Source organism: Dipteris shenzhenensis, chromosome 1, assembly GCF_047967505.1.
Source record: "Dipteris shenzhenensis isolate YYH24624 ecotype China chromosome 1, Dip_SZ_1.0, whole genome shotgun sequence".
Taxonomy (NCBI): Eukaryota; Viridiplantae; Streptophyta; class Polypodiopsida; order Gleicheniales; family Dipteridaceae; genus Dipteris; species Dipteris shenzhenensis.
The window spans coordinates 6,752,686-6,771,813 of record NC_141596.1 but is presented as its reverse complement, the minus strand read 5'-3'; the positions used below and the strand labels follow the sequence as shown (position 1 = coordinate 6,771,813).

The 19,128-nt window shown below is 45.3% G+C and overlaps 2 protein-coding genes across 5 annotated transcripts in view; both read right to left on the bottom strand.

Moving 5' to 3' along the window:
* Positions 1–19,128, bottom strand: part of LOC147905306 (protein CNGC15b-like) — a 62,657-nt gene that overhangs the window by 33,263 nt on the left and 10,266 nt on the right. For all 4 annotated transcript variants that reach the window (XM_087399022.1, XM_087399098.1, XM_087399164.1 and 1 more), the window contains exon 2: positions 8,024–8,588. In XM_087399022.1, coding sequence (XP_087255148.1) covers positions 8,024–8,588 — 565 coding nt within the window. The remainder of the gene's footprint in view (positions 1–8,023; positions 8,589–19,128) is intronic.
* On the bottom strand, positions 13,984–16,180 carry LOC147905307 (uncharacterized). The gene has a single exon (XM_087379422.1). The coding sequence runs from the start codon at positions 16,163–16,165 to the stop codon at positions 14,000–14,002; it is 2,166 nt and encodes a 721-aa protein (XP_087235548.1). The 5' UTR covers positions 16,166–16,180; the 3' UTR covers positions 13,984–13,999.

Genomic DNA, 19,128 nt, shown 5'->3' with positions numbered 1-19,128 from the left:
GCAAAGAGAGAGACCTGACAGTCAACCTTGGGAAGACCAAGATTATGATCTTCAACACCTCACGTGCAATGACCCGCTGACTCAAATTCACCTATCGTGACGAGCCAGTGGAGATAGTGTAGTCTTACACATATTTGGCAGCAGTCTTCATAGGATCCCTTTTCACTATGACCCACGCAGCCTAAGCATGACTCACACATGGGCGGAGTGCCTTAGCTTGGCTAGAGCGACAATGTTTCCAGGCACACTTCAAGATCCACCGATGAAGGGTTGCCTCTGTGATACGCTAGTGTGGCCGACTGTCATGTATGCAGCAGCCTTTTGGAGATGCGATATCCCGAAGACACACTAGATAAAATTTGAGCGGCTACAAGTGGTTATGGGGTCCAAGATGATTCGGTGTAAGCCCTCAATTCTACACGAGATAGTACAGACAGAGTTCACCATGACACCTCTCTAGATTGATGCCATCTTTCAAACAGTGACATTCATATACAGAGTCTGGGACTTACCTCATTGGAGACTTCCTAGGCTGGCCATGGAGTCATCTAGACGACTAGCGGAGGGCGGGGCAGATACATGGTATGCACGTATATCCACATGGCTTGCCAGGCACGGTATCCAAATGGCTAGACTCCCCCCCTTTCAGTACAACATGGATGTGCCTCCTGAGTTGATCCCACGAGATGAGATCAACCGTATCATACGGTTAGATCTCCTCTAGCTCCATACATCTTGGACTTGGGAAGTGGACCCCCCAAGATCTAGTTTTACCATGACCATTTCTTGAGAGTGTCGAGGAGGGATTCATCATCAGACCCCAATAACTCGAGGACAGAGGTGTCTCACATGCGCTTAGAGCTAGGCAGGCTTGATTCTCGGGCTGAGTGGCAAGGGTACGAACCAGTTAGAGATCTTCGCTATTTTTGGCGCTTGGGGCCCGAGTCTATAAAAGGGGCCCAGAGGTTCAGTTCTCAGAGAGCCGATGGGAGCAAGTTTCGTTCCCAAGTGCTAGGTCTGATCCTGGATTGAGTCACGGACGCGCGCCTGCATCATAGCGTAGCCCAAGGCCCAACAGCAGATCCTAGGCTTCACAACGCCACCTGGTGGTATGGGACACCAGGCTGGTTAGATCTGGTTGGGAGTTCGTGCCAGTAGCTCAACTCGTGGCTCGGAGGGGACATCTCCTGATTCGGGATCACATCCCGTAGATGTCATGGTTGGGTGGTGAGCAGCCTGCTCAGTTTCCTCACGTTGTGTATGTTCTTGTGTTTTGCTTGCAGATCAGAGGTTTCAGGAGTGCTGGGACATGTCAGTTGGTATCAGAGCGAACTCCTGAGGTAGGAACTTCTGTTGCGAAAATTTGGACGATTCTTACTCCAGGTATGCCCTAATTTCGAAATTCGTGCTACAAGTGTTTGTTTGGTTCATCGGGTTTTGGGAAGTGGTTAAGATCTAGGGAACGAAGAAAGGAGAGAGAGAGAGTGCAAGGTGATTTCGTTGCAAGAAGTGACAGGTTGAGAGAGAGGGAGAGAGGTGTAGTTAGAAGGAAGTAGTGGGGTCCAGGTAGAGGCGTCAGAAGGGAGTCAGGAGAGAGCGTAGAGTTGAGGCGAACCAAAGGGGGATCCCACATGTCGGCTGGCTGCTCAGGCGTTGTGATGGCAGGTAGAAGGGGAGCGCAGGAAGGTGCGAAACAGGATAGGGACAGATCGCAATTTGGATCAGCTGCTTTTCGGGGGTGGCCTGGGGGCTTAAAAAAGCGCTACCCCTCCGTTTTTTGGAGGGTGAGCTTTTGGAAAAGCAGGGCTTTACTAAAAGCCTGCTCTCCCGCTATAAGTTCGGCCAAATTGCCTTCTCCCATAGCCTGCAGATTGCGCAGAATTCCAGCCCCTCTACACCTTCACGCCTGGGAGCCAGAACATTGGTACGGCCTGCTACAGCACGTACGGACAGCCAGGAGCGAGTTCCAGGTTCCAAAATCTGAACTGAATCGTTCAGCTCAGCTCAGCCCGCTTACCTTCTCCATCGACCAGCTTTCCCTTCTTCCATCGCCTCCTTCTTGGCCAACTTCCACTTCATTTCTACCTCCTAGCTCCAAGGCCACCTGCTCGTTTCTCTTCTCTAGCCTATTTTCTTTCCAGATCAGATTTCAGTCATGGCTGATTCTGTAAACCCTGAGCTTGCGATGGGTGACGAGGATTTGAACTACCATGCGGAGGATGACCAGGGTCTCTACGATGATCTGATTACGAAGAAAGCCTTCAGTGAATTCACCACTGCTCTTGATGGAAAGTTTGAGTAAGTTAACACGAATCAAACAGGGTTGATGCAGCAACTCCAAGGGATTCAGACTACACCCACACTTTTGACTAGCACTGTTCAGGCGCTCACGCATGTGGATGCCATGGCTTCAGTGTTAGGTCTGAACATCACTCCAGATCCTTTTCCCGAAGACCAAAAGTCTCGTACCAAGGAGGTTGTGGACATTTGGTTGCACAAATGGCAAGTACACTTCCAGTTTCACCCTTATCCAGATGACAAGAAAATACAGCTTGCAGCCGGGTTTATGTCTGGAAAGGCTTTATTGTGGTGGAAGGAACTCCAACCCAAGCCTGCAACATGGAACGAATTCGAAGGGGTCTTCAGGAAAGAGTTCCTAAAGGAGCAAGATTACGATATCGTAGGCAAGCTCAAAGCCCTCGATATGTCCAAGCTGAATTTGACTTTTGAGGTTTATCTTAAGAGGTTTCGGGATTTGCATACCAGAGCTACAAAGATGGATCCAGTCATCTTGTTAGGTTTCTTTGTGGATGGTTTGCCTGACTCCTATAAGTTACAGATCAAGAACAACAAGTGTACCACGTTGCAAGAGACCATGAATTACGCACGTATTTATGATGATACCATGGCCAGTGCAAAGGGAACCACAGTTGCTGACACGGGTGGGAAGAACAAGCGGAAGTTCTTCCAGTCTACCATTGGTACCAGGGAGACGAAGTCTATAGACAACGCCTCCAAGAAACATTTGACTCAGGCAAAGAATGGTCGTGCCCATTTCCTTCGTACCTTGAAGCTAAAGAAGGAAGGACGTTGCTTCTTCTGCGAGGAGCGGGGCCACACTAAGAATGATTGTCCTAAGCGCAAGAACCAGAAGCAAGCGCCGGGACCGAAGCTCCAGGCGGGTCCGGGTACCAAAGCCAAGGGAGCTAATCAAGTTTCGATGACAGGTATTTCTATAAATGTCATTACCTGCCCACTTTCTTGTAATTGCACTTTTAATACTTCGTTATTTGGTTCCCATGATCTTTTCCGAGTTTATGAAGAAGTTAGGGACCAAAGAGTTCACATTCTCTTTGACCCGGGCAGCTCTCACAACTTTGTTAATTACAAACTTGTGCAGAAGATGGGGCTGTCCACGATACCTAGCGATCACACCTATGAGGTGCAACTTCCAGCTGGGAAGCAGTTTTGGGATCGCAAGATTGAAGCCCTTTCTATCCGGATTCAAGAATACACAGCGGCTCTTACGTGCTATGTCATGCACTTGGAGCATGTGGACTTGTTAATCGGAATAGAGTGGTTTAAAACCCATGATATTCGGATTGGATGAAAGGAACATACTCTTTCTTTTTTCGAAAAGGACATCCAATTTTGTATTCAATGTGATAACATTCCCTCTTCTCAGGGACCTATTGTATCTGCGATGCAACTTCGGAATATATTAAACACTTCTCATTATGATGTCTATCAGTGTGTTTTGATTCCGCTTTCTTCATTTGTTGTCTCTGTAAATAACAAGAATGATTTAAGTGTGTTTGAACACCGTGAATTGAGAACGTTGTTAGATGATTTCCTCGATGTATTCCCTGCTCAACTGCCGGAAGGTTTACCTCCAGAACGGGCTGTAGATCATCGCATAGACTTAGTACCTGGGGCTCAACCTATTAGTGTTCCACCTTATAGGATGAGCCAGCTTGAGGAGGATGAGTTAGCTTCACAGCTACAGGATTACTTGAATATGAGCTATATTCCCCCAAGTAAATCACCTTGGGGAGCACCTGTCCTCTTAAGAAAGAAGAAAGATTATACATGGAGAATGTGTATAGATTATAAACGATTGAATAAAGTGACAATTAAGAATCGATACCCTCTACCTCGTTCCGATGATCTAATAGACCGTTTGGCCGGAGCGAAGTATTTCACTAAGATTGATTTGCGTACGGGTTATCACCAAATCCGTATCTATGCTAAACACATAGATAGAACCGCATTCCGAACTAGGTATGGCCACTATGAGTTTCTTGTATTACCTTTTGGTTTGACCAATGCTCCTGCCACCTTCCAGCAAATGATGAACGATTTGTTCCGAGATTTTCTGGGCAAATTCGTTGTAGTGTTCTTAGATGACATCTTGGTATATAGCCGAACGCTAGAGGATCACATAGGACACCTCCGGATTGTCTTAGTTATTCTAAGACAGCATAAGCTCTATGCCAAGATGAGTAAATGTGACTTCTTTATGAAGGAGATCATTTATTTAGGACACAAGATTTCTTCTGAAGCTATTAGCATTGATCTGGATCGTATCCAGGAGGTTTTAGAATGGCCTATCCCTCAGACTGTGAAACAACTTCGTTCTTTCCTAGGATTTACGGTATTTCTACGGAAGTCTGTGCGTGATTATTCACACATCACGGCACCCCTGACAAACATATTGAAAGCTCGTGGACGCAGGTCTACCCAACCGATCTCTTGGAATGATGCATTGAACAAGGCTTTTGAAACCTTGAAGTTTTCTATCAAGGAAGCACCCGTTCTTGCATTACCCGATCCTACCCAGCCTTATGTTCTAGAGGCCGATGCGAGTGATTTTGCGATTGGGGCAGCTTTATTCCAAGAGGGCAGACCTGTAGCTTTTGAGAGTAAGAAGCTAGACGACACACAATATCGTTGGCCCACACTGGAAAAAGAGCTCTATGCAGTAGTGTATGCCCTGAAGGTTTGGAGACACTACTTGTATGGTTCGAAGTTTCTTGTATTGACCGATCATCAGTCAATCAAGTATGTGTGATGGGTCTGACTTGAGGGGACGGAAAGCTAGATGGGCAGAATTAATGCAAGATTTTGATTTTGAAATACGTTATCGCAAGGGTTCGTTGAATAGTGTGACGGATGCCTTAAGTCGAGTCAAATTTGTAAATGCTATGTCATTTATGGAAATATCCTCAAACCTATTTCAATCCTTGAGAGGGCTTTGCGCAACTGATACTCATTTCAGTTCTTATTGGCAGAGAGTCTAGGACGTGCCAGATGTTCTGGAACTTCAATCCAAGATTCTCTGGGAGTGTCATGATGCTCCTAGTGCTGGAAATCCGGGTATACATCGGACTCTGTCTCTTGTGAAGCATACCTTTTATTGGCCTAAAATGCGTGCATTTATTGAAAACTATGTGGTAGGTTGCCGGGTTTGTCAGGTTACTAAGGCAGAACGCCTTAGAAGCACGGGTTTATTACAGCCATTGCAGATTCCAAGTAAAGTATTTCCATGGATTTTATTACTGGTTTGCCTCGAACGCGCAAGGGTCATGACTCCATTTGGGTCATAGTCGACCGTCTAGCAAAAATGGCTAGATTCTTACCTACTAGAACAACTATTTCAGCTGTTCAGTTGGCTCACAAGTTTGTGGACCACTTGTTTAAACTGTATGGTTTGCCCTCTGACATAGTCAGTGACAGGGACTCAAAGTTTACAAGTAACTTTTGGACACTTGTTTTTGAGAAGTTAGAAACTACTCTCAGTATGAGTTCCTCAGATCATGCACAATCCGATGGCAGTACAGAGAAGGTTAACCAATTGGTTGAAGATATGCTTCAGGCATATGTTTCTAAGAGACAGTATTCATGGGAAGATTATCTACCTATGATAGAATTTGCTTATAACAGTGCAAAGCATTCGAGTACTGGGTACAGTCCTTTTATGCTTATGTACGGGTTTCAACCTAAGTCACTAGTTATGGTTGGGTTAAAAGGAATCCAAAATGATGCTGCAAAGACCTTCTTGCTAGACATGCAGGAAATGTTGCAGTTTGCCAAGGAGTCTATTAGAAGTGCCCAAGATCGGCACAGATTTTATGCTAATAGACATCATTCACCTAGAGAGTTCTCTGAAGGAACGATGGTATATTTGAGAATTCCCAAGGAATCCAAGAGCCTAAGTACTGGTTTGGTTCCGAAGTTAACCCCCAGATACTGTGGTCCGTTCAAGGTCATTAAAAGAATTGGACCAGTTGCATATTGACTAGAATTGCCTCCTGATGTTAAAGTACATCCAGTCTTTCATGTCAGTAGACTGAAAGAAGTTTTGGGTGGGGATGATCAACTTGTTTCTCCTCAAGAAATAATAGAAGTTACAGATTTGACTTTTATTCCACACGAACCTGAGTGTATTCTTGCATTTCGTGAAAGACAAATTCGTAATAGAACTATCACGGAATACAAGATCAAGTGGAAGGATCGTGTTGAGGAGGATGCAACATGGGAGACATTACAAAACCTCCAGAGGACATTCTCGGGTTTTTTACCGAACTCGGGAGTGAGTTCTTACAGGAGGGAAAGTATGTCATGTGCACAGATTGGTATCCGACGTCTACTGGGTACACAAGACTAGCTCAAGTAGCCTAGGGAGGCTTAGAGCTAGGCAGGCTTGATTCTCAGGTTGAGTAGCAAGGGTACGAAAAAGTTAGAGGTCTTCGCTATTTTTGGCGCTTGGGGCCCGAGTCTATAAAAGGGGCCCACAGGTTCAGTTCTCAGAGAGCCGATGGGAGCAAGTTTCGTTCCCAAGTGCTAGGTCTGATCCTGGATTGAGTCGCGGACGCGCGCCTGCATCATAGCGTAGCCCAAGGCCCATCAGCAAATCCCAAGCTTCACAGCGCCACCTGGTGGTATGGGACACCAGGCTGGTTAGAATCTGGTTGGGAGTTCGTGCCAGTAGCTCAACTCGTGGCTCATAAGGGACATCTCCTGATTCGGGATCACATCCCGTAGATGTCATGGTTGGGTGGTGAGCAGGCTGCTCAGTTTCCTCACGTTGTGTGTGTTCTTGTGTTGTGCTTGCAGATCAGAGGTTTCAGGAGTGCTGGGACGTGTCACAACGGGGTAGAGGAGGAGGAGCTAGCTGATATGAGGGCAGCTTGGATCAGCCGAGAGAGCCGACACGCTGCCACCAATAGAGGGACGTAGAGACCATGCGCAAGACAGAGAGTGCCCACAGCACACTCTATTGAGGTCTACGACCTATCACAGCTTTCCTTAGGGGGGATCCACAAAGACGAGGGATCACTCTAGACATAGCCCAGAGAGTTCAGAGATCGAGGAGACCGCGTCCCCCGCCACAACGCGATACATCTCGACAGACGCAAATACGAGATATTTTCACAGCTTACCAGAGAGCCATCACTGTACCGGGCTTCGGTTTTTGAGTCCCAATTCTATGACTGACTTGATTCAGTTTGTAATTGATTGACTATGATCACTTTGTTTTTGCTAGGATAGATTAATACTCAGCAAGGGCCCTTGGCACGCCCTTTGCTTCAGCCCCACTTAGGCTTGTATGGGTCTATTTTTGTACGCACTTTGTCCCATAGGCCCGCGAGGCCTTCCACGGACGTTAATACATCTTTCTTTCTTTTCTTTCTATTGTGCAATGTCCATTTACTTGCTGCGCATCTATGAATAGTACACATTAAGGAAAGAAGTTTGAGATTGAAATACACCACTATGTGAATTATGGGGCTCCATAACCATAGCTTTGGGGTTCCATATAACCTTTGTTTGGTTGTCTAACACGAATGTCATTAAAAAATTTGCACACTTCAGAATGTCATTGGAAGTAAGAAGCCCATAAGCCATAGCTCCCTAACAATGGAGAATATCTGGAAACCAGACACACCACATCTATAATATGAAAGACCAAGAGAGACATTGTTTAGAAAGCTTCGCTAGTTTACAAACCAGAGGAATATACCTGTGGAATAGGCAGCACTGCAATAAGGTCCAGCCAAAAGTCTCTCATCAAGTAACGTTTTGCAATCAATTTAGGATTAACAACCAGCACTCCTCTGCCAAACACTCGGGACGATGGAGCCACATAGGCAGTTCGAAACTGAAGGGCCATATGAAATAGATAAAATGTATCTGTTATAGTGCGAAGAATAGTTACAACCACCTCCAAAGGCCTCTGTATTTTAATGCATTCAGCACCACTTAATTCAGCACCGCTCATTGCAGGTAAGAAAAAGAATAGAGGGTCCACAAATAAGGCCACCAAACATGACAGAAGAAATATTTTGTTCCATTGCTGCACAAAATTACTGTTGGGATCCAATATCTTCATCTTTGAGGCCTTGTAGTCCTCAGGAAAAACCTTGGATACTCCACTGCGTAGAGATTTCCCAATACTTCGGAGACCCCCGGAACCCCTTTTGATGGAATCTGACAACAAGTATGTCTTTTCAAAAGCACGTGAAATGTAACGCTCCTTGTGTGCAATGGTTGCATCATGATCTGCAGTTTTCAGCTCCTCTTTATACCTGGGAAGAAAACAGACGAGGCATTATAATTCAGTGGTCTGTAGATTCAACACGTTACACATAACACAAGAAAGGCAAAAGGTCAATGCATAAACTAGCCCTTGCAGATTAATCACGCCATCAGGATGACACAATCTAAGTTGAGTGTCACCACAATGTAAATATCCTAAGTCAAAGTACAGTTGACCATTTAAATATCTTATCATAATTAAAGAGTTTTCATATGTGTTAATTAATGGTCAAAGAATTGACTACGGTCAAAGATACTTGACTCTGGTCAAGTAAGCCTGACTTCGGTTGGGGAGACTTGGTTTATTACCAAGAGGGTTAACTACAGTTAACCAGAGAACCACAGTGCTAACTACGGTCAAAGAGTGTTGACTTCGGTCAATGAGACTTGGCATGCGCCAAGAGGATTAACTACGGTTAACCAAGATGTGCCAACTTCGGTTGAAAAGTTGTGCCAACTTCGGTTGGAGAGACTTGATTATAATTAAGGCGCCTCGACCCTTGGTCAAAGCCCCTTAATTATAATCAAGAGTGTTGACTCCCGTCAACCAGAGAATAAATATATTTACATATTTTTTTGTTATATGTGCATGTGTTCAGTGGGGATGCCCACCGTGACTAGAATTAGTCCACAGTGTATTATTTACATGCAAAGCGCTAACAATTAATGGGTGCCATGGTGGTGCGCCTTAATTAATTGTTGCAGGCACTAAGAAGGGTTATTTTCCCAAGCGCTATGGAGCCTAACAAGCATCTAGGAGGCGGTTCGCGTGACCAAGTGTTTCGAAGACTCCAGAGTTGCCCTTAGTGGCATGTAATGGGATTTAGTCTAGATTTTAGACAAGTGGCATGTTGCCAATTTGAGATGAGCTTGAAGCTCTTATAATATGTTTTTTTCACGTTGGATTTTGTATCAGACAACTCCATGCTGCTCTCTTTGTAACAGATTCTCTTAGCCTTCAGGGGGGTCCAGCCCGACGATTTGTCCTGAGCCCTAGTATGTTTGCATAGAGAGAGAGAGAGAGAGAGAGAGAGAGAGAGAGAGAGAGAGAGAGCAAATGAGATAGCGTTTGCAGAAATTTTATCTATGGGATTTTAGCAGAGCAGACGATTCCATTGAGACCATTACATGCGCACGTGCATGCGTGCGTGTGTGCATGTGCATGTGTATGTGTATGCATGTGTATACAAAATATAAAAGAGCACATGCCTATGCATTCCTTTTCCCCCAATCCATCCCTTGACACCTTTGAAGGACCAAACTCCACCCAACCCAAGAGAGGGCATATGGATAACTCCAATCCCTTCTGGTATGCAGATGGATTAGACCCATGAAGGGCCCTCCAGGTCAGCACAGAGGTGGATCCCGGTGCCACCGATCCATTACAGCCGACCATATATGTGGTTCGTATGCCGCCCATATCACCGATGGTAAAAAACAGCCATAATATCTAGCACAAGCAGCCTCATCTTCCGATGTAAACAGCTCCGATCAAGATATAACCCTTTAACACACACACACATGCACATGCACTCAAACCTTTTGAGGAACCGGTGATTGCATCTATAGCCTTCTAGAGGCTATGCAAACATTTATGCAGTATCGGTAGTAGTAGAACCAGACCTTTTCCAATCGACATGCATCTTGACAATTCTTTTTATTTGGGGGAAAAAGAGGCGGGGGGGATTTGAGCTTAGAATGCTAGCAAGCAGAAGTTGTAGCCTGAAAGACCAAAAACAAGCAAAAAGCAAAGAAACTAAATGGCACATAGCCCAAAAAGCCCCAAGATATCCCAAGAAAGTGTTGCCACTTAGCCCTAGTATGGCCTTCTAGGGTAGTCAGGCCTAGTTAGGACATTTACTCCACTTGAGACACTGGTCCTAGTTCAATTAGGACACTTAGTCCTAAGTTGAGTTTGGGCCATAGATGGGCTACCATTCGTACTTTCATTTGCAAGTACACTTCAGTTCCTTTGGCTTGTTGTGTCCTCCCTCCATTCCAGCTTGCTTCCATTGCTCCCCGCATCCAACAGTGGTATCAGTGTAGGATCTCTTGCTCCTACTTGCCTCCTCCCATGCTCATTGCTCAGCCCAGGTTCCTCTCAAGGAAACAAACAATATAGGTGAAGACGGAAGCCAACCCGATGTGCGATGAAGGGTGGGAGTGGCAATATACTAGCGCCTGGGTTTTGGATGGCATGTACATGTCACACATGCATGCATGCTTTGTTGGTCTTGCATGCAATTGCATGGCAGTGAAACGAGACATGTGGAGTGCATGCATTAGTGCTTTTGAGCTGCATACGTGTTTTAAAGCTTACTTTAGTAACTCAGAGTTTGTGTGCTTAGTGTGTACACTCATGCATGGGCTAGAAAGCCATCATGTGAAAAGGCTGGTGTGCATGTAGCTTTGTTGTTCATGTAGCACCTTTCTTAAAAAGTGCACGAGGCATGCATGGTGCATGGTGCATGTTTTGTTTACTTTGCTAAGGTATTAAGAGTGGGAAAGTACTAAAAGCATGCTTTACGTTTTACACGGGCTTTAATTTCTAGCCCAACGTTTTAACTTCCACTTTGGGCTCTTATAAACATGCAAAGATGGTCATTGCATGAGTAGAGTCATTGCTTACATGATGCATTTCAGTGCATGCCAAGTGTGCCATCAAGAATTGGAAAAGGTCTACGTGTAGGTGGAGTCCTTGTGCAACCAATTTATGCTGGTTGTTTGGCCAATTTAGACCGAAATTCGCCCATTTCCAGCAGTTTCTCACAGCCACTTGTGCACTTCTAATATCAGCAACTCGTGACCTTTCGTCCACACTCCAAAGTATCCTCGCCTTCAGCCTAGCTTGCAATGCTGTGAGCCTTGATAGCTTCAGTGCTCCACTTTGCTTCATCTCTTAATCCAAATCTCCCTGTCTCTCCTTTGTTTCTTTTCTATCTCATGCTTCAACCTTGTGCTAGTCTTTTGTTGCGATCTCTATAGCCTTGTCTTCCGATGCCTCGCAAGTTGCCTATGGAGGGCAGCATGTTGAAGCAGCCCCTCCACAACCACCATTGCTTGAGCCTTCCATGACTTAGATCATGCCCTAGATTACATACATGAATCAAATTGTGGTGTATTTGTGGCAGCAGCAACAACAGCTTCAGCATTTAACTGTAGTCTAGGTCTAGGGCAAGCAAAGAAAGTTAAAGAATGCAAGGAATGGAGGCAAAAACGAGCTGCTGTACTGAATTGCCGGAAAACTGAGTGAAAGTACAAGAGAAACTCAATATAACAAAACCCTACAGTAGGATGCCGTAACTGGCCTAAGTGTTCTAACTTGTACATCTCCTAAATGTACCAACTGACCTAACTGCCTATAACTAGGCCTACAAGACACATACCAAGGAATGAGTGGCACTTATGGATAGCCCATAGAATGGCCTACAAACCCCCCTCTATGGAATGGACTGAAGTATCCTCCGCACCTCAGAATACCTAAATATCTAATGTCATGGTTGCACCATGTTCATACTGTAGGGATATCGCAACCTATGACTATACAGAGCGTAACAGATCAAGTCACAAATGGTACTAAGTTTAAAGCTTGCCGGAAAGCTTCATACTTAGGTCGAGGAAGAGCCTTCGTAAAAAGATATGCCAAGTTGTCTTCAGTGGGAACATAAGACAACTGAATATCACCTGCTGATAATCTCTCTCTGACATAGTGATAGTGAACCTCAATATGCTTTGTGCGGGCATGGAAAACTGGATTCCATGCAACAGCCAAAGCAATCTGACTATCAGTGAAGAGGACGGTGGGAGCAGTTTGACATGCATGAAGATCTACACGTAACTTCCGGAGCCAAACACACTCCACTGTAGCTGTAAAAGCTGCTATGTACTCACCCTCATAGCTAGACGTAGCAAGTGTGGTCTGCTTCTTGCTGAACCAAGAGATGCATGAAGTACCAAGCATGAAACAGTTGCCACTATGTGACACACAGGTGTCCGAACAACCAGCCCAATCACTATCAGTGAATCCATGCATAAAAAGTGAAGAATCGGCCTCATTAAAGAAGGCCCACATGCTGAGTGCCTTTGAGGTACCTAAAGACACGCTTCACGGCTTGCCAATGGTGCGTAGAGGGGCTGTGCATATATCCGTTCAACTGTGAGACATAATATTGAAGATTGGGTCTGGTATGGCATAAATAAATCAAACAACCAACTGCCTGGTGATAGATGGTGACATCACATGTACCACTGCCATCCTCAAATGAGAAGTGAAAACCAGGCTCTAATGTGTGGATACTGGCTTGCAATCCTCAAACTGAAAACACTGTCCAATATACTTGGATTGTGACATAAAAATGCCCCCATCACTACCACTGAAACCAGCCTCAACAACGTAAAGGGTGGTAGGATCCACGTAAATACAGCATATACAGTAAATAGACAAACAAATTTGCAACACACCACAAATCACAAGGGAGCTAGAGCGCTCCTACTCAGAAACAAAGACACCCATTGGCCCCAAATGCTGGCGCCCCTTGCGCTATTTATTTAACATTCATTTGAAGCCAAGAGGCTGATTACAAAGGTCTCTCGGAAGCTGCTCCACAGGCAAACCAACGCCCTCAGACTTCCCGTCCAGCCCACCTTGTAATTCCCTGCTCAACTTCAAACGGTGAACGGCATCCAATCCCTAGGCAATCTTGTATCCTTAGCCAACCAAAGCATGCAATAGAGACCCCAATAGCATCCACTGTTTGAACGACTCCTGCAATCGCACATCCAAGTGCCCAACCAGCCAACACGACTGAACAACTGCAAGACAAAGCCCTCAATAGCTGAACTCTGGTGCAATCAAACAACCAAACTCTTCCCAGCAGGTTGCCTCGATCTATAGTCTCCCTGGCCATAGTTTTTTCCATACGTTACCATACGCATACGTCATACGAGTACGGAAGTATGATTGGAGTATGGTTCAGCCCTTGGGGCTGAAACATACGTGACCCTAGTTTTATCCAAAAAATTTCAGAAAAATATAGATTGATCATTGATCATTGTACACATTAAATTGACACACAGGTATTAAACTGAAACTTGAAACTTGTATAATTGTATTAATTTTAAAGTCGTCAATCATGAGTCATGAGTCATGAGTCGTGAATCGTGATTCTTCATTCATGAAAGACTCCAGCCTCCAGAGACCGTAGTCATCTGGATTCTAGATTTTGATACATCATAGATGGAATCATAGATCATAGATCAATAATCAATACTACACCAAATTTCAAAAGGTCCAAAACATCATGATCAAACTTCAAAGGAAGTAGGTACACCGTATTAGTAACTACACCAAAACATGAAAGGAAAAACATCATAAAGAAAAGGCTGCCAGTGTGCCACAGCCTCAAGCTGCATCTTCATTCTCATCCTCTTGCTCATCCTCATCCTCATCATCATCTGCATCAATGCCTGCACCCTCCTCATCCTCCTCCTCCTCCTCATCACTATCATCCTCATCTGCCTCGCCATGGAACTCCAAAAGACTAGAGCTGCTTGAAGCTGCAGCAGCATCCATCGTTCCTGTAAGTGTAACAATAGGGGCTGCAATGTCTTCTCCCTCTGTATCTGCTTGCCTCGCTAGCAGCCTATCATCATCCTTCTCCTTGTTGATCATTTCTAAGGTCACTTCTATCTTCTCAAATCCCCTTTCCTTGATTTTGGAAATGAGACGCAAATTAGTATGGATGTATACTAATTTCTCGGTATTCTTTGGAAGCAGCCTATTCCTTCTTTTAGTATGGATAAGAGAGAATGTGCTCCAATTCCTCTCACAAGGAGAAGCACATGTGCCTTGCGAGAGCACTCGAAGAGCTAACCGCTGTAAATTTGGTGTGTGAGCCCCAAATGTCTCCCACCATTTCACCCCTTGGTGCATTCTCTTTTCATCCTTTGCAATCGCACGAGCAAATGTGCCTGACATGGATTTGTAAATATCCAACTCATCACATAAGGTGCCTTGGCTGTCAACATCATACTTGGTGTACCGCTCTATGGCATCCATCCACCCATCGTGCATCTCCTTGTCACTATCTGGATTTTTCTCTCTCCAAATAGGATGGAGAACAAACGCTGCCGCATGCAATGGAGAATGCATCATATTCCACCTGTCAACACATAAGGCTCTAACATCAGCCAGCTTTGAGGATTCAATCCCATCAATAGTTGCCATCTTCTCGACCATCCGATCAGTGAGTTCATATACAAGTCCCATGGTAGCGCCTTCCCTATCAGCCAGGCGAAGGATCTTCAAAATAGGTGCACAAAGCTTCACAATGAGTCTTGCATCTTGCCAAAATGAAGCACCCAATATAATAGAAGACACCTGTTGTGCTTTCACAGTGCGTGACACCTTCTTCTTGCAATACTCATCACTGACAACCATGCGACGCAATCCATTGTATACCCTCTCATCCAACAAGTTTGCTAACATGATAAACATGTAAGCAAACCGTGTTTGTGCTGGCTTCACCAATTCCTTCTTGCTGAATTTTCTATACATTGCTAACACGGTGTGTTTCCGGGTAACAAATGTCACAATCATGTTAGCATGTACCAACACTGGCTTTACCCATGGAAGCTTTCCAATGTCCTCAAACAAGAGGTCAAGGCAATGGCATGTGCATCTAGTATAGAAAATGTGAGGCCACTCTTCCTCCACCAATTCTCCTGCCCGCACACAGTTAGATGCATTGTCCATACACACCTGCACCACATTTTCAGCCCCAACATCAAGAATGGCATCTTTCAGTATCCCAAAGATGTACTCCCCTGACTTATACTGCCCACTTGTGTCCACGGACTTCAAGAAGGCTGAACCATATATGCATGAGACCATAATATTGATTATAGGCCGGCGTCGAGTGTCAGACCAACCATCACAAGTTATGGTGCAGCCATATTTTTTCCACTTATCCCGAAACTGTAGCATCTCTTGATCTATGCATACTACTTCATTAGTTAGCTCCGTTGTGCGCAAAACATTGTAGGATGGAGGCTTGAAGGTAGGCCCAACTTGGCCAATGGCACGAACCATCTCCAAAAAATAAGAGCTCCTCACCTTCCAATGAGGAATATCCTCTGCAAAGAAAAAACGACGGAGAGCAATGTATGCATCCTTCCGTGCTTGTGACTCCCATGCCTTTTCCAAGGTTCCCTTTGACGTCTTCAACTTCTTTTGCTTTGGCTCATATGCACTGCCAGATGCATTTCCACTTGCAGTACCACTCACTGAGGCATCTCCCAAATCAGCCACATCTTCAACAAGCTGTTTTGCAGCAGTTTTTAGGGGCACCTTTGCCTGCAATCTTCGACAAGTATCTTTCACATTTTCAGGAGGAGCAGTACACTTGTCAACCCCCAAGCCTGTGAGCCCAAGAAAATGTGCCCTTATACGGGTCGGTCCTCCATCCCATGAATGAGGGCAATATTTACATTTACAAGTGAATTGGCCCTTCCCCAAAGGCTTCAAGGCCTCTACAAATTCCCATTCTGGTCCTTTTTGTCTTCCCATTTGTAGATTTGCAAGCTGCAAATTTGCAAAAGAGGGCAAATAAGGCAATGGGCATTGGGCAAAGGAACAATTTCCAAAGAGGGCTTGAAGTCCTTGCAGGCTGCCCTGTTAGATGGCATCAACTAAAGAGAGAGCACTTGCTGCAAAACAGGAAAAAAAAGCAGCCATTGCATTTACCTTGACACTTGGAGCAGGTAGAGTGTAGAGGCAAGCTGCGGGCTGCAACTGTACGGTGACCACTCACCTCCAAAGCAAGTATAAGAGGGCAAAGGGCTGTCTAAATAGAGGGCAGCAAGGTGCTGAAGAAGAGGGCAAACTGAAGAACTTAGAACTTAGAAGAGTGAAGGGCTGAGGGGACTCTGGAGTCGGGACTGAAGAAGAGGGCAGCACTGAGCAAGGTGCAGAAGAAGCTTAGAAGAGGGCAAAGGGCTGCAGCCTGCCTAAATAGAAGCAAACGTCAGCCTAAATAGGCTCTTGAGGCAGCAATGGTCGGTGTGCAGCGGCCAGCCTGCAAGCAGAGCGTCGGTCGACGGTGAACAGTACGGAAGCCTTCGCAAGGATGTCGTACGGAATCCGGATTCGAATTTCGAACATCGCAGCCCAGCAACAATATAAGGTACGCATCCCGATTTTTTAACCCCCAAAAAAAGTCACGTACGGACGTCCGTACGTACGGCCGTACGGAATCCGTACGAAAAAACTGACCGTACGCGTACAGTTGCAATCATGTCCCTGGCCACTGTCCAACAGCATAAATCAACCCTTCTTCGCAAGGAAAGAAACCCAAACGCAATAACTAGCCAGCAACCAACCTGGGAACGGCAAAAGCAGGCAAAGACAAGCCTTCTTCTACCTGGAATCCTCAGAAGAAAGGTCACCCTGGCTAGAAAACCAAGATCATGCGGAGATAAGCTGATTCTGCTCCAGCACAGCCCCAAGAGCAGCTGAGAAGCGAACACCCACGCCTGGAAAGTTACCAAAACCAGTCACAAGCTCCAAAAAATCAGGTCGAAATCTCCTGCAAAGCCTGAAAGCTTGAAAAAGCAAGTCGCAGTTCACCCGGAGCAGCCTGGTCAAGTCCAGAACTCTTGAAACAGCCCTAGAACCAATCGCGCACCTGGAACAGCCCAAAAGCAAATCGCAAACTGGAACAGCCACCCTGCCAGAAATCGCCACCTGCAACAGGCTCCTGGATCAATTGTGATTTGCTCTGGCAGGCCCTGGATCACTTGGAACTGGCCCGTGGGTAAAAACGAATTTCCCTAGCAAGCCTTGGATCACCTGAAACTGGCTCCTAGGTAAAAACGAATTCCCCTAGCAAGCTCTGGATCACCTGAAACTGGCTCCTAGGTAAAAACGAATTTCCCTGGCGAGCTCTGGAACACCTAAAACTGATAATCTGAAGCAGTGTTTTTTAATTGCACCACTCTTTTGGCCCCCCTGTTACACACTTTGGCCCTAGGAATTAATTGCATGGCCAGACCCTCGCGCCCAAGAGGCTCAAGGCAGTCATGCGCAAATTACGGGAGTCGCAAATCAAAAGTCCCAAAATTTCACATCCTCCTGACATCACTGCTAGCAAATTGAATGCCCAGATAGTAATGTAAAAGACCAAGATCAAACATAGCAAATGTCTTCTATAAGTCAAGCTTAAAAGCTGCAATTTGCTCAGAATGTGTCCCAATCACAAGCATGTCATCCACATAGAGTACTAAAATCAGTAAATCTGTCCCACTCTTGCGGATGTAAAGGGTAGCTTCAGTAGGGCTGTTCTGAAAGCCAAGACTAAGCAAATGAACATGTATCCTGGTATACCAAGCCCGGGGTGCTTGCTTCAATCCATATAGGGCTTTCTTTAAGCGGCATACCTTCCTTTCAGAACCTTCAACCTCAAAGCCAGGAGGTTGGAAAACATAGACTCCTTCCTGCAAATGCCCATGAAGAAAAGCTGTCTTAATATCAAGCTGATGTACCTCCCAATGAAAAGGAGCAGCAAAGGCAATAAAAATCCCTGATAGTAGTGATTCTGGAAGTGGGGGCAAAAGTCTTCTCAAAGTCAATGCCCTGCTGCTAGGCATAGCCCTTAGCAACAAGATAGGCTTTGTAATGGTCCATTGAACCCTCAGCTTTCCGTTTAATCTTATAAACCCACTTAGTTCCAATGGCATTGTTGCCTGGAGGCATGTCACATAGCTCCCAAGTGTTATTCTGATAGATAAACTCCAATTCAGCTTTCCATTTAATCTTATAAACCCACTTAGTTCCAATGGCATTGTTGCCTGGAGGCATGTCACATAGCTCCCAAGTGTTATTCTGATAGATAAACTCCAATTCAGCTTACATAGCCTTCAACCAACATTCATTCTAAAAGGCATTCTTATGGCATAGTGGTTCTTCATTGCATGTTGTAGCAACCAAATTAGCATGCTCTTTCCAGACATCTACTCTAGTATGGGCTAGCAAAGGAGTAGCTGTCTTTTAAAGTGTCAAGGAGCCAACGGGGGACCTTTTTGGGCTCCTGTATTTCAGCTCGCTCCTGGTCAAGAGCCCTATGCACAATATCCTGATCATATCAGGCTGTAAATCATGCTGAATTTCAGGCTGCGCATGTCGCTGCAAATGACCAATAGAAGAAGGAGCAACCTCAGATGTGACATCATCATGAGAGTCTGACGGAAACAAAGGCATCAAGCTGTCGAAGAGATTTGGGGCATCAACAATGGGCTGTTTTTGACAGTCCAGCAAAGGCAGAGTGGAAGATTCATCAAACACAACATCCCTACTGACAAAAACCTTGCCAGTGCGGGGCTGATAGAGCTTGTAGCCCTTGCTCTCGGAGCTATACCCAATAAAAATGCATTTGACAGCTTTATCATCCAACTTTGTGCGTGTCTGCGAAGGCACATGTGCATATGCCAAGCATCCAATCCTGAGCTTATGACCTGTCCATGCCTCATAAGGTG

Excerpts from the sequence above, each read along its gene's own strand:
- LOC147905307 (XM_087379422.1), bottom strand. The coding sequence starts at position 16,165 with ATGGGAAGACAAAAAGGACCAGAATGGGAATTTGTAGAGGCCTTGAAG.